The sequence below is a fragment of the Macaca mulatta genome, chromosome 2, assembly GCF_049350105.2.
Source record: "Macaca mulatta isolate MMU2019108-1 chromosome 2, T2T-MMU8v2.0, whole genome shotgun sequence".
NCBI lineage: Eukaryota > Metazoa > Chordata > Mammalia > Primates > Cercopithecidae > Macaca > Macaca mulatta.
In genome coordinates this window covers 174,569,556-174,586,530 of record NC_133407.1, presented here as the reverse complement: position 1 = coordinate 174,586,530, position 16,975 = coordinate 174,569,556, and the positions used below count along the sequence as shown (strand labels likewise).

General features: G+C 36.2%; 1 protein-coding gene across 1 annotated transcript in view; it reads right to left on the bottom strand.

Moving 5' to 3' along the window:
• The window catches only part of MORC1 (MORC family CW-type zinc finger 1), a 161,077-nt gene that overhangs the window by 102,196 nt on the left and 41,906 nt on the right, over positions 1-16,975 (bottom strand). The window contains exons 9-10 of the mRNA XM_028844635.2: positions 7,240-7,365; positions 746-825 (exon numbers count right to left, since the gene is read on the bottom strand). Of these exons, the coding sequence (XP_028700468.2) occupies positions 746-825; positions 7,240-7,365 (206 nt within the window). The remainder of the gene's footprint in view (positions 1-745; positions 826-7,239; positions 7,366-16,975) is intronic.

Sequence of the window (16,975 nt, the reverse complement as noted above, 5' to 3'; positions counted from 1 at the left end):
TGAAAAATGGCATACAGACCATGATCTCAGAAAACCTTATGTTCCTCTTATAACTTTTACACGTTTTAAATCTTCCTTCTATTGGGCTTTCATTTAGGTACGACAATTTATTGGACAAAAATATACAAATATAAATTCATAAGTCATAAATGAGTTTTTAGCTGACAGAAAATGCGTTAAAATCCACAAAATATAGATGTAGAGCGACTACTCACTCCCAGATACTGGGGAAGAGAGCTTTGTTCCTGCAGTAGGAGGAGGGAATATGTAGAACATCCTTCTGAAAGTGGAGGCAGTGCAGGGATCTAAAATGACCTAACACAGTTATGACAAGCAGGGTTTCTTAGTTTATTTTATTTTTGAAAATAGAGACACAGTCTCACTATGTTGCCCAGGCTGGTCTTGAACTCTTGGCCTCAAGTGATTCTCCCACCTTGTCCTCCCAAAGTGCTTGAATTATAGGTTCAACCACCATGTCCAGACAGACAAACAAGGTTTCTAACAAATATCAATCTAGTTGGAAGTGTGTTCAGGATTATACTTACAATAATAAATAATATCATGAGTAAACAAACTCAGAGATGAAAAGAATGTGTTTTGAAGTTCCACAGAGACAGAAACTACAATTAATTAATTGTAGTAGCTCCTACAATGCCTAGAGCAATGTATGTCTCAGAATAAGTGCACAATTAAGATTTGCTGAATGACTGAACAACAATGATGTAGGCTACAGGTAATCGCATACCAATCTTTACTGCTTCTTCTGCCTTTTTAACTTCATTTTTAAATGCTCCTTTAAAAGAAGATGTGACATAAAGATACTTTCTGAAAAGAAAAAAGAACATAATCAAGTCAGACTATCATTTTAAAGTACATAAGACAATATTCTTTAGTAAGACTATATGCTCCAGAGATACATAATTATTAAGAAAGATTCATCGAGTGAGTTGCATCCAGCTAGTAAATTAGCAAACTTTATACCTAAGCGAAATTCCTTGCCTTTCACTACTTAAAAATGTTGCTTTTGTAAGGAGACTTCATGAGAGCGATAAGAAAATCTGCCCACACAAATGTTCACTTAGACATCTAAAATAGGATAATTTTCTTTAAAAAATTTTATGAAGTTGTTCCCTTATCAAAGTTTCTGGTTAATATGCATAGCCCTCTTACTCAGATTATCATCAACACCAGATAAACTACTTATCCTAGTCCCAAAACAATTATCTCTAACTGCGATGCTCAGAAACACACATTCATGTATCATTTTAAATTACCAAAAGCACATTTTCTACTTTATTGATTGAGAGACCTGTTTTCAAGGTCCATTGTTTTAGTGATCGCAAAGATGCTCTAGAACAATAAAGGAAAAAATATATACACGTATATATCCATAAATTCAAAGAGAACAAAGCATAGGTGAGAAAAGCTCTACAGAACCTGAGGTTCTCTGAATACAGTTGAAAGTATGTGCATCTGTTACAGAAAATTCCCCAAACTGGGCTTTAAAACATTGGTTTAAATCATCATAGAGAGAAAAATTCTAGAATAATATTTGGTTTGAGAATGCTTGAAGCTCTGTAAACTCTAAATGTACATCAATAAGAAAACAGTTAAATAAATCATAGTGCTATGCAATATATTTAACAATGACAAAGTCTCCAAGATGTAACTGTAAGAGAAAATAACAAGTTGTACATAATTTTATGTTTAAAAAAACCTGTATGTGCATGCATGCATGTGCACATATATATAACTGTGTAGAAAACAATCTGGAAAGATATTTATTAAACTTCTAACAGAGGTTCTCCTTTGGGGAACATTACAGATTGCTATAGCACAGAATGAATGACAAGTGGTAAAAAGGGCTTTTAGTTATTTGATTTTTCCCCCATATCTAATTCTGTATTGTATAAATTTTTATTAATTTTACTACTTTTATGAGGAAAATAGAACCCTTCTCCATCGAGAGAAATAAAAATATGAAGAAACACTAAGTACCTTTCAATGCTTTGTGCTGAATAAGTATGGAACATAATACAGCATTTTGGGTGACTGGTTTGATCAGAACAACTTGCAGAAATTTAAACTTTCATTGACTTTAATTTTCACACTTAAAACATTTGTTCAAAATACTCTGGCCAATATCAAATACAGTATTTTAAAATTTAAGTTGAAAAAAACAGACTTCAAGTAAAGAAAACTACAGTTCTGAACTTTTATTAATACAGAAAAAAATTAGCCCCCAGTTGTAAATCATAACTACATTGTAGTATTCAATCATAATTCTTTCTTTTAAGTTATAAGAGTTTACCTGGTTTAATCATATTGTGAAAATAATTCTAATCCTTAATTATTCTTTACAACATGTAATTAGGCAGGATCAATAATTTTCTGGTTCATATAATATTGATAGGTAGAGATGTGGATGTCCAATAGACCTCCCAAATTTAGTATGTCCACTATGATATGAAGAGAAGTCCATCCACCATTCCTCCTAACCTCTACATTTGCACTTCCCCTATCATTCCCAAGATTTTGTTCAGGATAAAAATTTAGAAGGCCTTCTGGACTCCTCAATTTCTCTCCACCCCATATCCAACTCATTGGCAAGACCTGTTGGCTCTATCTTCACAACACATCTGTAATCCAGACACTTTTCATCCCTTCCACCATTACCACCTGAGCTCAAGCTCATTTCTCTCCTAGAATACAGTAATAGTATCCATCCTACCTCAACTTCCCTCCTTTCTTCTTGTTCCATGAAATCAGTTCTCTACTCAACAGCTAGAATAATCTTTTAAAAACGTAGATCAAGTAATGCCACTCCTCTGCTCAAGTTATTCCATTCTCAATACAGCCACCTCTTCGTGTCATGTTGCTTCAGGCCTTACCTGATCTGCCCAATCTACTTCAATCTGTTTTCTGTGTTCTAGCTAGACTAGCCTTTGATTGCTGTCTTTGCACTTACTGTCCCCTCCTTCTGGAACCATCTTCCCACAAAATTATTGCATAACTCACTGTGCTACCCACCATCCAAGATGTCTCCTGTGTTTTTTTTCCTCCTGGTATTAATGCCTATGTGTGGTGTCCCCACTGCAACACTAAATCTAGGCTGACCTGTGGCATGGCAAAAGTGATGGTCTGTCACTTTTGAAGATGGGTTCTAAAAGGCTGCAAATTCTACTTTGTTCTCTTGAATTGCTCACTGTGATAGAAGTCAACCATTATGTCATGAAAATACTCAGGTGGACCTATGCAATGGACCTTTGTTAAGAGGAACCAACTTGCCCCAAAAGACACACACACTCATATGTTTATTGCCACATTATTCACAATGGCAAAGACATGGAATCAATCTAGGTGCCCATCAATGTTGGACTGGATTTTTTTTAAAGTGGTACATATACACTATAGCATACTACACAGCCATAAAAAAAGAATAAAATCATGTCCTTTGCAGTGACATAAATGCAGTGGAGACCATAATCTTAAGTGAATTAACACAGAAACAGTAAAACAAGTACCTCATAATCTCATTTATAAGTGGGAGCTAAACACTGAGCACACATGGACATACACATGGGAACAACAGACACTGGGGAATACAAGACGGGGGAGGAGGGAGGCAGGGATGGGGGTATGGGTAGAAATTATCCCTATTGGGTACCATGCTCATTAGCTGGGTGACAGGATCCATACCCCAAACCTCAGCATCACACAATATACCCATGTAATAAACCTGCACATGCACCTCCTGTATCTAAAAGTTGAAATTAAAAAAAAAAGAATTACCTGATATTTTATCATCCATTTTAATTTACATGTTGTCTTTCCTCTCCCACTAGAACGTAAGCTCCATGAGGGCAGGAATTTTCTCTTTTTTTTCTTTTTTTTTCTGAGACGGAGTTTCACTCAGTCTTCCAGGCTGGAGTGCAGTGGTGTGATCTCAGCTCACTGCAACCCCTGCCTCCTGGGTTCAAGTGATTCTCCTGCCTCAGCCTCCAGAGTAGCTGGGATTACAGGTGCAAGCCACCATGCCCAGCTAAATTTTTGTATTTTTAGCAGAGATGGGATTTCACCTAAGAATCTTGGCCAGGCTGGTCTCGAACTCCTGACCTCAGGTGATCCACCTGCCTTGGTTTCCCAAAGTGCTGGGATTACAGGCGTGAGCCACCATGCCCAGCCCAGGAATTTTCTCTTTTTGGTTTTGCAAAATGTCCAATGCCTACAAGAGAGCCTTGCACATAGTGGTCATTCCATCCACTTGCTCTTACGCATTTGTATAATAACTACTACTATTGGTTTACAAACATTTCAGAAACCTTACTGTTTTTATGTTTAACATAAAACACTGTTTTATTTTAGTCTTCATCATAACCTCAGTGGCAGAGGAATTCTCAATTCACAGTGGAGAAAAGAGTAAGACTCAAGTAATTGCCAAAGGTCCACAACTAGTAAATGATAAAACCTAAATTCCCATCCAGGTTTGGCTAATCCAAATTTTGCTTCCAACTATCATACTGTAATAAAAGATTAAATAATTCAGTACTGTAAAAATTCAAAAATGGACACATAACATGCATAGTATACAAAAGAATCACTGTTCAAAAATTACTAGTCTGATGGGTGGGTGGGGTGTTAGGGTATGGAAAGCATCCCTAAATACTGAATTGTTTTGGAAGCATAATGTTGCAGAGTATTCAACAACAGAACATAGCGTTAATGTCACCGAATAACTTAAAAAGGACCATGAGGTTCCTCTGAATGCAGGGTAACACCCATCCCAACTCATTTGGGCTCCCTTCAGCATCATGGGTCTATGGTTAAGCAATGTTAATGAAGAATGTTTGTTGCCTAAGATCAAATAACATAACCATATAATAATTTGTCTTTATTATATAAACAATATTTAAGACTCCAAGAATTATAGACTTATAAAATGTTTAAGAGACCTGAGAAATCACCTAGAAATTTTTTCCAAAGTAATAATTTCTTCCATGATCTAGACTCCTACAGAGACAAATTTGCACTCATCTTGGGTGGGAGTCCGTTCCATTGTAATACACTCGAATGGGAAGCAGCCATCACTTGATATAAGTAATTTAGGTAGATTACACTCAATTTACTAAAATTCCTTCAGAAAATAGAGACAAATCCACATTTTCCATGGGCTTAAACTATTTTTTACCCAAACTCACCGAGAGAAATTTAATTTGAAAAATTTGGCTATATTGATTGATCCAGGAGACACTTGGCGCTCCCCAGAAGAATAAGACTCATGAAAAGGAAACATTGCTTTGATATTTATTAGGAAATGAATGAACTGATTTATAGGGAAAGTCTCAGGATTGGAATATTTTATTTTCAAAAGATGATGGGCAGTATAATTAGAAATCAAAAGTAAAGCTTTTGCAAAATTCATTGGTGTGTGCTCAGGGAGTACGATGCAGAGATCTATAATTTTAGTATTAATATCTTTAGGAGTGATTGCAAGGCCCCTCTCAGGACAGCTACTGCATTTTCATGCAAATAAGACAAGATGACAAATGTAGACATATTATAAAGAGCTAATGTGGTATAGGAGAAGAAGCATTGAATGTGGATTGGTAAAGAATTTAGAGCCAGAAGGTTTGAGTTCTTCTCTAGTTTTAACATTTCCTTATCTCTAAAATGATGATGATAACCTAACACACAGTCTTACTGCAGAAATCAAATGAAATAGTTCAGGTAAAAAGGCACATATATATAGGCAGTGCACACAAATTAAATGTTTCTCCCAATAGATATCAAGGTCCTCAAAACAAGAATTAATCTTATCTTTTTTCTATTTTTCCGTAAGTTATTGGGGTACAGGGGGTGTTTGGTTACATGAGGAAGTTCTTTAGTGGTAATTTGTGAGATTCTGGTGCATCCATCACTCAAGCAGTATACACTGCACAATATGTTGTCTTTTATTCCTTGGCCCCCTCCCACTCTTCCCCCCTACAAGTCTCCATAGTCCACTGTATCATTCTTATCCCTTTGCGTCCTCATAGCTTAGCTCCCACATATCGATGAGAACATACGATATCTGATTTTCCATTCCTGAGTTACTTCACTTAGAATAATAGTCTCCACTCTCATCCAGGTCATTGCAAATGCTGTTAGTTCATTCCTTTTTATTGCTGAGTAGTATTCCATTGTATATATATACCACAGTTTCTTTATCCCCTTGTTGACAGATGGACATTTGGGTTGGTTCCATGATTTTGCCATCATGAATTGTGGTGCTATAAACACGCATGTGCAAGTATCTTTTTCAAATAGCTTCTTTTCCTCTAATCTCAGACTCACAGAAAAATCTGATAAATGTTTGGCGTGTAAATGAAAGACTACCCAGAAACTACAACAAGAAAATGACCATTGTGATGGCATGCATGGTTGGACAAAATGGATTTTATAATATGTAAATATAAACTTAAAGGCCAGACCTAGTGCATGGCCAGACACGGTGGCTCACGCCTGCAATCCCAGCACTTTGGGAGGCCAAGGCAGGCGGATCACTTGAGGTCAGGAGTTCGAGACCAGCCTGGTCAACATGGTGAAACCTCGTCTCTACTACAAATACAAAAATTAGATAGGTGTGGTGGTGCACGCCTGTAATCCCAGCCACTCAGGAGGCTAAGACAGGAGAATCACATGAACAGGGGAGGCAGAGGTTGCAGTGAATCAAGATTGCGCCACTGTACTCCAGCCTGGCTGACAAAAGAGAGACTCTGTCTCAAAACAACAACAACAAAACCTTGAAAACATGTATGTTAAAGTAAAAAAACACATAAAATATAAATCAACCAGATACATATTTATAAATATATTCATTCTATATGTATAATATAAGCATGTACATATATGGTTTAATAGTTCAAATGTATTGTGTAAACAGAAGATATATGTGAACTGTGATCATTTAGTGGAACTAATTGTTGTCAAAGCACCTAAAATTCACTGAAGTAAAAAACAAATTTCTACTCGGGGTGATGATCTAACTTAACATGCTCACTGCAGTGTGTTTCTATTACTGCCAAATATTTGTTCACATCCAATTACTCTTTAGCAAACCTTCCTGGATGTGGTTTAAATTTTGTTTATAATGTAAAAATCTTACTATCAAAGTCAATGTCCTCACTTTGACAACTTTAGGGTGCACATCAATTTCATAAATAAAAACTCCGTGAAGATAACTGAAGAAAGATGAGTTACCTGGGTCTGTAGAGGCAATAGCAAAGATGTTTAGTCTTAACTCTCTTGGCTTGAATGAATATTCTCATCCATGGGTTAAAATACAGAATAGATGTGTAGGCTCTGAATGACCACCTGGCTGGGAAACTGAAATAGAAAATACAAAATGTCACAATACAGAGGACACAACAACCACATCTCTTTGAGAAGAAATAACATCAGACTATCAGGTTATTATTGTTACTACAAGAAGCTTCAGGAACTTTTCTTCTAAAACTAATGACACCACAAACACCAGCAAATCTCACAACACTCACTTCATTAAGGAGGCCTCTAAACACAGACCCAACACAAGTAACCTACACTTTGGTTAGAACTGAACTTTTGTTGGCAACCAACTGACTCTAAGAAGGCTTATATCAGCAATCTAAAATATACCTTCCATTAAAGTTGTTGACCTAGGAGAATAAAGTCAAGTCAAATAAACAAAACAATCCCTCGTTCAAACACAACAAAAAGAATCCAGGCTCACATGAATAAAAAGCATTTCCATCAAGTCCTTATAAAGAGAGAAATACAGTAAAAATGTTTCATTTGCTTTTAAAATTATGATCAAGAAACATAAAATTTCATTCCATAAGAGCAATAAGTATTAAAATAAGTATTTATGGCCCGTTGAGGGGAAGCATCTGACCACATGATAATGAAAAAGGAGAAAAGGAAAAATAAAGGATGGGAAGGCAATAAAATGGAAGCAAAACCAACATAAATAGCCTATGAAGAAAACTACCCTTGTAAAACTGCATCTTGGGAAATTACCATGTCATTGTATACTTATAACTCCAGAGAACTTCTATATTAAAGTCTGTTTATGAACTGTAAATCCTCTCCAATAAGATAGGAAATAAAGATCCACAACAAGCCCAGCCACGCTGAAGAAGCGATGCTCTTTACCACTCGGTCACAGAAAAGGCCACTCTACAAGGTCAAATGGAAAGCAGAGAGCTGTAAACCCATCATTTTTACACTTGTACCTCAGTCCAGAATAAGACAAAGATGATGGGAAAAAAAATGTAAGGCCTGTCTAAGGGGGAACTACTCAACAGGTCAACACTATTGCCAGTAACTCAGTAAGACAGGCAGAGCTCCAAGAAATTTTCAAAAATGAAGATGAAGCCATAAGAAATTAAAGAATTACCTGGTTGGTTTTAAGTTCCTTCAGGCAGGATCTGAAGCTCATTAAAAAGTCAGGAATTTATTTTAATTGTTCCAAAGGAAATTCTCTGAAATAAGTCTCGAGCAGAATTTTCCCAGTATAAATTACAAATTAGTATCTAGTCCACCACTCTTATTCCCTAAATATTAATACTAATGTATTTTTTAATGTAACAAGATAGGCTGTCTGTATTTGGGTGTTGCACTACAAATACAACAATGTGGTTGCTTTTAGTATACCTGGAACTGCACAATTAAGTATGTCCTCACCTGATAAAAGAAATGGAAAGAAGTCACCTTGGGACGCTTGCCATTATTTAAATCCTTTCTGGATCTCCTGATTTTAAATTGCTCTTAGAACTGGTAGCTCTTTCTTTTGACTCTCTTCAAAACTGATACATCTTTATCATTTGAAGGTAAAAGTCAAAAGTAATTCAGAGACAACTTTGAGAATTTGAGAAATATGGTGAGAGATAAAACCAGCTAAACAAATTTTGGCTAAAAATATATATATATACACACACGTATGTGCCATGAGGATGCAAAGGCATAAGAATGATACAGCGGACTTTGGGGACTTGTAGGGGGGAAGAGTGGGAGGGGGCCAGGGGATAAAAGACAACATATTGTGCAGTGTATACTGCTTGAGTGATGGATGCACCAGGATCTCACAGATTACCACTAAAGAACTTCCTCATGTAACCAAACACCACCTGTACCCCAATAACTTATGGAAAAATAGAAAAAAGATAAAATTAATTCTTGTTTTGAGGACCTTGATATCTACTGGGAGAAACATTTAATTTGTGTACACTGCCTATGTATGTACCTTTTTACCTGAACTATTTCATTTGATTTCTGCAGTAAGACTGTGTGTTTGGTTATCATCATCATTTTAGAGATAAGGAAATGTTAAAACTAGAAAAGAACACTAATCCTTCTACCTTTTAATAGCCTAATTTATTCACTCATTCAGTAATTAGTTATAGGTAAATGTTCATAGTATACATGTTGGGGATCCTCAAGGTGTCCCCTATGTTAGGAGATTCACTGGAAGGACTCACAGGCCTTAGCACACAATTGTACTCATGGCTTCGACTTACCACAGTACTGCAGAGAGGACACACAGTGGCTCACAAGGGAAAAAAAATAGTTGGAGTCTGGAGTAATCTATCTGCTAGCTTTCCTACATCCTCTCCTCCTTATGAAAGTTCACACAGAGCATACTTTTCTCCCAGCTATGAAAATGCAGCAACATGTGTATGTTTCCATCTAGGAAACCTTATTAGAGACTTAGCATCCAAGGTTTTTATCAGGAAGCTAGCCACACAGGCACCTTCAGCCTAGCATGTAGCAAAGTTCCAGAGTACCAGAAGGAAAAGAGATTTGCATATAAGCCATATGGTTTGCACAGTCTAGCACAGCAAGCCACTGTTATCAGCTAGGAAAGGTTTTATGTCATTGTAGGAAACTGTTTACCAGGCAAGTTCCCAAAAGTTGGCCACAGACCAATTTTACAAGCAAGCCTTTCTAAGAGTAGACACCTGCTATGTTAACCTTTTTTTCTCACATGCCTACTTTTGGAAGTTCCTGTTTATTTGTGACAAATAGAAGGGTACTACCTCTTATTTATGATGTCTTTGATAAAAAGAAGACAAAGAGGGCTAAATATAAAAGATGTAAGTGAAATGGACCACTCCATTATACATGTCAAACTTTTTTATATGATGCATAAGATCCTTCACGGTCTGACCCCCAATTAATTCTCCAGCCTCATCTCTTGTCTTCAATCTGGCCATTCAGGACCATTCTCAGTTCTCCAGCCATGTAATCATGCTTTCTTATCCAAGGCTGGCATATTCAGTTCTTCAGTCACTCTTGCTTGGTGCACCCCTTTTCACCCTGCGGTATACAACCTGAAATTGCACTTCCTTTCGAAGCCTTCCCTCAGCCCTGAGAGAGGTCAAGTGCTCTCCTTTGTGCTCCCCTTCCTTCTGTACTTCCCCTGTCAAAGCACCTGCCACTCAGCACTGTCATCCTCTGTCTGTGCATCTGCATCCCTAACTGGCTGTGAACTCCATGCAGCTAGCGCGCTCATCAATAAAAATACGTTGAATAAATGACAATCATTCAGGACTTCCCTGGCTTAATTTGGAATAAACAACAGAGGGTTCCTTATGTAAGAAGGATATTTTAATGAAGGATTATCCTCAATGGCAACACTACCAGTCTTTACAGATAAAGCCATCCACTTAGGAAAGGGAGATAAAAATATGCTAAATAGTCAGGGTATCTTCAGAAGATGAAAGGAAAAAATACTATTACTCCACACTCACCAGGAACTGTTCCATGTATTCTTCAAGAGTTTTTCTTCCTGTTTCCTCCTAAATACCTTTCTTTCCTCCTAAATACCTTTCCTTTCTCTCCTTACACTTTGCCAAAAGTGTCCATATTTCTGTCTTTCTCTCTCATTTTCTACGTAACTGGCTATGATAAGAAACTGAAGAAGAGACAGAAAAAACCCCTACAACACACACACACACACACACACACACACACACACACACATCCCAGTCATAGGATAGATGTGGGGAAAGAGGAGAGTATTTCAAGGCAGAAACTGGCTTCATAGTCTGGATATAATAGGAGGGCATGGAGTAGAATCGATGCTTTTGTCCCCTGCTCAGCACTGGGTATTTTTAACAGTCTCTAATTTAGCCCCTACCTGTGGCTGTGCTCTCTGTGTGGCCTCTTTCTTTTCCCAATCTGTCCACAGTATTCTGCTGCTGTTTCAAATGCTGCTCCATGTGCCATGTATCATGGGTGGATCAGTGTGTTGCAGTCATCAAACTGTGTTAAGGGCAGTGAAGGAGCCAGAAAGTAATGTTCTGTGGCCAAGGCCACATTTCCTTATCTGCTGATTCAGATTCTCTGTGGCTGGAGTCTGGAAATGTGAGGTTTTAAAAGCCACCCAGGTGATTCCTTTGACTCTGCCAGGTTTGGACACCACTGCCTAGCTGACCTAGTGGACGCGGTGGTAAGTAAGGCAGGTTGCCACAAAGAAGGGAGGAGAACAGTCTCTCACAGGTGTTTGGACCTAGATACCAGCTGAGAAATACAACCCCTACATTATCCACAGTGGGCACACAGACAACAGACCCCCATCTAGCCCAACAACTGGGCTACTTTTATAAGGTCCTGGGTTGAGAAAATGCCTCCAACCTGCAGACTAAATTAGGCTCCTTTTGCAATATCTCAGAAGTGCCATATTTTTATTCATGAAAATATTACATAACCAAAATTGTTTTCTAAATTACTCAAGTCCTTAAAAATATCTGAAGACATTTTGAAGTTGAAATTAACAGAGTTTGTATTATCTTGAATATAAATAAGTGCATAAAGATTTTTAACTAGTTTAAATTCTGAACTTTGAAGGGGGTAACCAAATTTAATATTAGTGTAGCTTATACCTATGAGAAATGTCAACTCGAAGAGGTAATTTTTTTAAAAAAGTTACAAGCTACACAAAGTAATGAAAGTGCTTCTTTTGTGACAACCACAGTATGGCAAGCAGCACATTAGAACAATTTGAAGCTATAACTTTTGATGTGTTCCTGGGCAGCTCAGTTAAGACATAAAAAGTAGAGACATTATGGAATGCTACCCAATGACTGTCAATTTAGAAACATGCTCGCAACGTGGCACCTAATTTTAAAACATTACCTAGCACAAAATTTCAACTGCATTACTCTGTATTATATCATCACTCTCAGAGCTGATTTTTGGATGGGTTTTTCTAGCTGCCTGAGATCGATCCCAAGCCACCATGGCGGATTTCAGGGATGTGCCAAGCCCCTTTGATGACAGCCAATTGCATGGCATGCCGTTTTCACTAGGGGCTGTGCTTTTTTCTAGTTTCTTACAAAGTTGAGTGATTAATATTTATAATGTTTTGAAGATAGTTAAGTCACTGAAAGCAACATGAACACACACAAATAATATGCAAAGGAGACAGGGTGAAATGGACACATGGTCCTGACCTCCAAAAAGGGAATCAAGAAAGATGATATAAGGTGTGATCTGGCCTTCACAGTTTGGAACTCGAAAGAGATTTCAAAGGTAACAGAAGTACTTTACAAAATATTTTAAATTCCCTCTCTCACCATAATGAAGATCTCCAATGATCTTCAAGGATGAAGGACAATGGATGATATTGAAAGTCCAAACACCTTATAATGAAAGCATCTGTCATGTCCCTAGAAAATTATCTAGACATTGACATTCAAATCAATTTACTTGAATTTAATTCATTTTTTATTTGCTATGAACCAGACACTGAGTTACTTTCCACAGCATGATAGTAAGCTAGAAAGAAGTGTTGCAGGAAAAAGTAGAATGAGGAGAATTGTGGAAATTACTAAAATATACAGAGATTTTCCATGTGCCTGGTACTGTGCATGTTCTATTTAAACAGCTTCCGTGTGAAGTAGATGATGTTATAGCCTTATTTTATAGATGGGAACACAGAAGTTTGGAGACTGAAGATAACTTGCCACTAGAATTAAAGCTCTCCCAACTGAACTCAAGTCACTCAATGGCATTATCAACCTAGAGTTCTAGTCTCTTCAATTTGCTCCTACAGAACCGAATTCAAAGATCTGATGCCAATGTTTTCTAGTTCTATACATACCTCACTGTACAATATAAGTCATATGGCAGTAGACAACCAATATCTCCTAGCCATTCAATTAAACCTAATGTCTCTGCTGATAGATCATGCCATTATGTAAAAGAATATCCTTTTGGAAAAACAAAGACATTTACAGAATCAGGCTAGTAGACTAGGAATATATATCATTCTCCTGCTAAAATTCAAGGAAGACTATTAACAGTGTGAAGAATAAGAAAACTATATGACTCAAAGACAGACACACAATGGGAATTATTAAAAGTTAAGAGAAAATCTTGGCCCATGCCTACATCCTGAATGGCATCGCCTAGGTTTTCCTCTAAAGTTTTTATGGTTTTAGGTCTTACGTTTAAGTCTTTAATCCATCTTAATTTTTGTATAAGGTGTAAGGAAGGGGTTGAGTTTGTTTTCTGCATATGGCTAGTCAGTTCTCCCAACACCATTTATTGAATAGGGAATCCTTTCCCCAATGCTTGTTTTTGTGAGGTTTGTTGGATGATGGTTGTAGATGTGTGACATTATTTCTGAGGCCTCTGTTCTGTTCCATTGGTCTATATATCTGTTTCGGTACTAGTACCATGATGTTTTGGTTACTGTAGCCTTGTAGTATAGTTTGAAGTCAGGTAGCATGATGCCTCCATTGTTCTTTTTGCTTAGGATTGTCTTGGCTATATGGGCTCTTTTTTTGGTTTCATATGGATTTAAAGTAGTTTTTTCTAATTCTGTAAAGAAAGTCAATGGTAGCTTGATGGGGATAGCACTGAATCTATAAATTACATTGGGCTATATGGCCATTTTCACGATATTGATTCTTCCTATCCATGAGCATGGAATGAAAACACCAAAAGCAACGATAACAAAAACCAGAATTGACAAATGGGATCTAATTAAACTAAAGAGTTTCTGCACAGCAAAAGAAACTATCATTAGAGTGAACAGGCAACCTACAGAATGGGAGAAAATTTTCGCAATCTATCCATCTGACAAAGGGCTAATATCCAGAATCTACAAGGAACTTATACAAATTTACAAGAAAAAAAAATCCCATCAAAAAGTGGGCAAAGGATATGAACAGACACTTCTCAAAAAAAGACATTTATGTGGCCAAAAAACATATGAAAAAAAAAAGCTCATCATCACTGGTCATTAGAGAAATGCACATGAAAACCACAGAGAGATACCATTTCACGCCAGTTAGAATGGCAATCGTTAAAAAGTCGGGAAACAACAGATACTGGGGAGGATGTGGAGAAATAGGAATACTTTTACACTGTTGGTGAGAGTGTAAATTAGTTCAACCATTGTGGAAGACAGTGTGGCAATTCCTCAAGAATCTAAAACCAGAAATACCATTTGACCGAGCAATCTCATTACTGGGTATACACCCAAAGGATTATAAATTATACTACTATAAAGACACATGTACACGTATGTTTATTGCAGCACTATTCACAATAGCAAAGACTTGGAACAAACCCAAATGCCCATCAATGATGGACTAGATAAAGAAAATGTGGCACATATACACCATGGAATGCTATGCAGCCATAAGAAAGGATGAGCTCACGTCTTTCGCAGGGACATGGATGAAGCTGGAAACCATCATCCTCAGCAAACTAACACAAGGACAGAAAAGCAAATACCACATGTTCTCACTCATAAGTGGGAGTTGACAATGAGAACACATGGACACAGGGAGGGGAACATCACACACCGGGGCCTGGCGGGGGGTTGGTGGTTAGGGAAGGGATAGCATTAGGAGAAATACCTAATGTAGATGATGGGTTGATGGGTGTAGCAAAACAACATGGCACGTGTATACCTATGTAGCAAACCTGCACGTTCTGCACATGTATCCCAGAACTTAAAATATTAAAAAAGGTAAGAGAAAATCCTGAAAGTTCTCCAGAGGAAAAAAATAAGTAATTTACATCAATTTGGTAATCACATTTCTATCAGACTTCTGATCAACAACATGTATTCAAGAAGTCAAAGAAGCAAATGGTTCTAAGGAAAACTATTTTCAAACCAATGTTTCTATAACCATTTAAACAAATATTGAAGTGGAAGGGAAAAATAAACACACTTGTAGAGATACAAAGCTTTCAACAGATTCTGAAAGAATCATTTCGGGATATAATAAAGCAAATTAACTAATAAATCCACGAAAGAAGATACAGCATGGAAGATATAGTAGTAAACAAACAAACAAAAAACAAATCTTATAATTTAGTCTAAATAATTGTTCACGTCTGCTGTAATAAAAATATGTAATTAAAATTCTACATAAAATAATTTTAAAAGGTGGAACTGAGAAAGAACAAAGATAAATGCATACTAAGACCATACCTTATTTGTGAAATGAAATACATACTAATTAACTCTACAGTTTGATAATAAAATCATAAGTTTAGACATGTTTATTAAAAATGTAAAAGTAATCCACTGAAAGTATATAATGGAGGAACTAATTTGCAAATCATTAGAATAGAAAAAAATAAACTTTTCCTGTTGGGAAAAAAACCACAATTCAATTATTATCAAAAGGGGGGAGAGAAAAAATGAAGCAGAACAAAATAAATTAAAAAATAAGAAAGCTCAAATAACAATGAAAGAAGCAAGGCAAATACAACGTACAAGCAGGCAGAGTAAGTCCAACCATAGCAAATGTCACAGTAAGTGTGAATTGGCTAAAAGATAGAAGCAGTTAGAACAAGCAAAAAAATATAGTGATATGCTGTTTATAAGAGACAAATCAAAATCAAAATATCACTGCTGGAAAGAAAGTGGTGACAAAATACAGAGTAGGAAAATGTTAACCAAAAGAAAGCAAGTACAGAGAGATTAATATTAGACAAAAAAGAAACAAAGTGGGGGAAATAACAGACACAGACAGGTACTATGTACTAATAAGAGCTTCACTTAAGATGACGCATAAGTCACAATCTAATGACTCAGAAAAATAGATAGCAAAAACTAGTAGAAATACAAAATGTATGTACATAGCAATAAACACTGTAGAAGATTCTAACATACTGCTCTCAGAAACCGAGCAATGAAGAAGAAAAAAAGACATAAAAGATTTGAATACTTAATTAAAATATTTATGTAAATGAAATGGATACAGCTCTGTCCCTATCAGAGACTCACTTTTAAAAAAATATTTAAGACATAAGGCCATAAGAAATCTCAACAGATTTCAAAGAGCAGATATCATAATATAGGCTAGATTCTCTGACCACCATACAATTAGAGCAACAATAAAAAGGTATCTGACTCCTCTCTCCAAAAAGCAAACCTATGCACTAGTAGATTTTTAAAAACATTTTTAAAAAGCAACTCTTGAATAAGAGGAAATTAAAATAAAATTATAAGCTATTTAGAAATAAACAAGAGTAAGAATTCTACATTTTGAAACCTGTAGAATATAGCTATTATATAATGCAGAGGAGAAATAAGAACCTTATTGTTTAGATTAGAAAATGAAATTTAAAGTCAATGAATAAAACATATACCTCAAGGAAGTAGAAAAAGAAAAGTAAATCCAAAAAAGATATAAAAAAATAAAGAAATGTAAAATAAAAGTAATCCCAGTGGACTTACTTTTAAAAATCCAAAACTGTTTTATTTTTAAAGTCAACTGAAATAAATTTCTTTGGCTAAGAAAGACAGAAGGCAGAAAACACAATATAAGAAAGAAAAGTGAACAAAATCTATCAGAGGAAAACATAAATTTTAAAAAACTCCATGTTAACAAACTGGAAAATATAAATAAAATGAACATTTTTATAAGAAATTATAAATGACAAATTTAAGCCCCAAAATTCTAAAATCTGAATAGAATAATAGTCC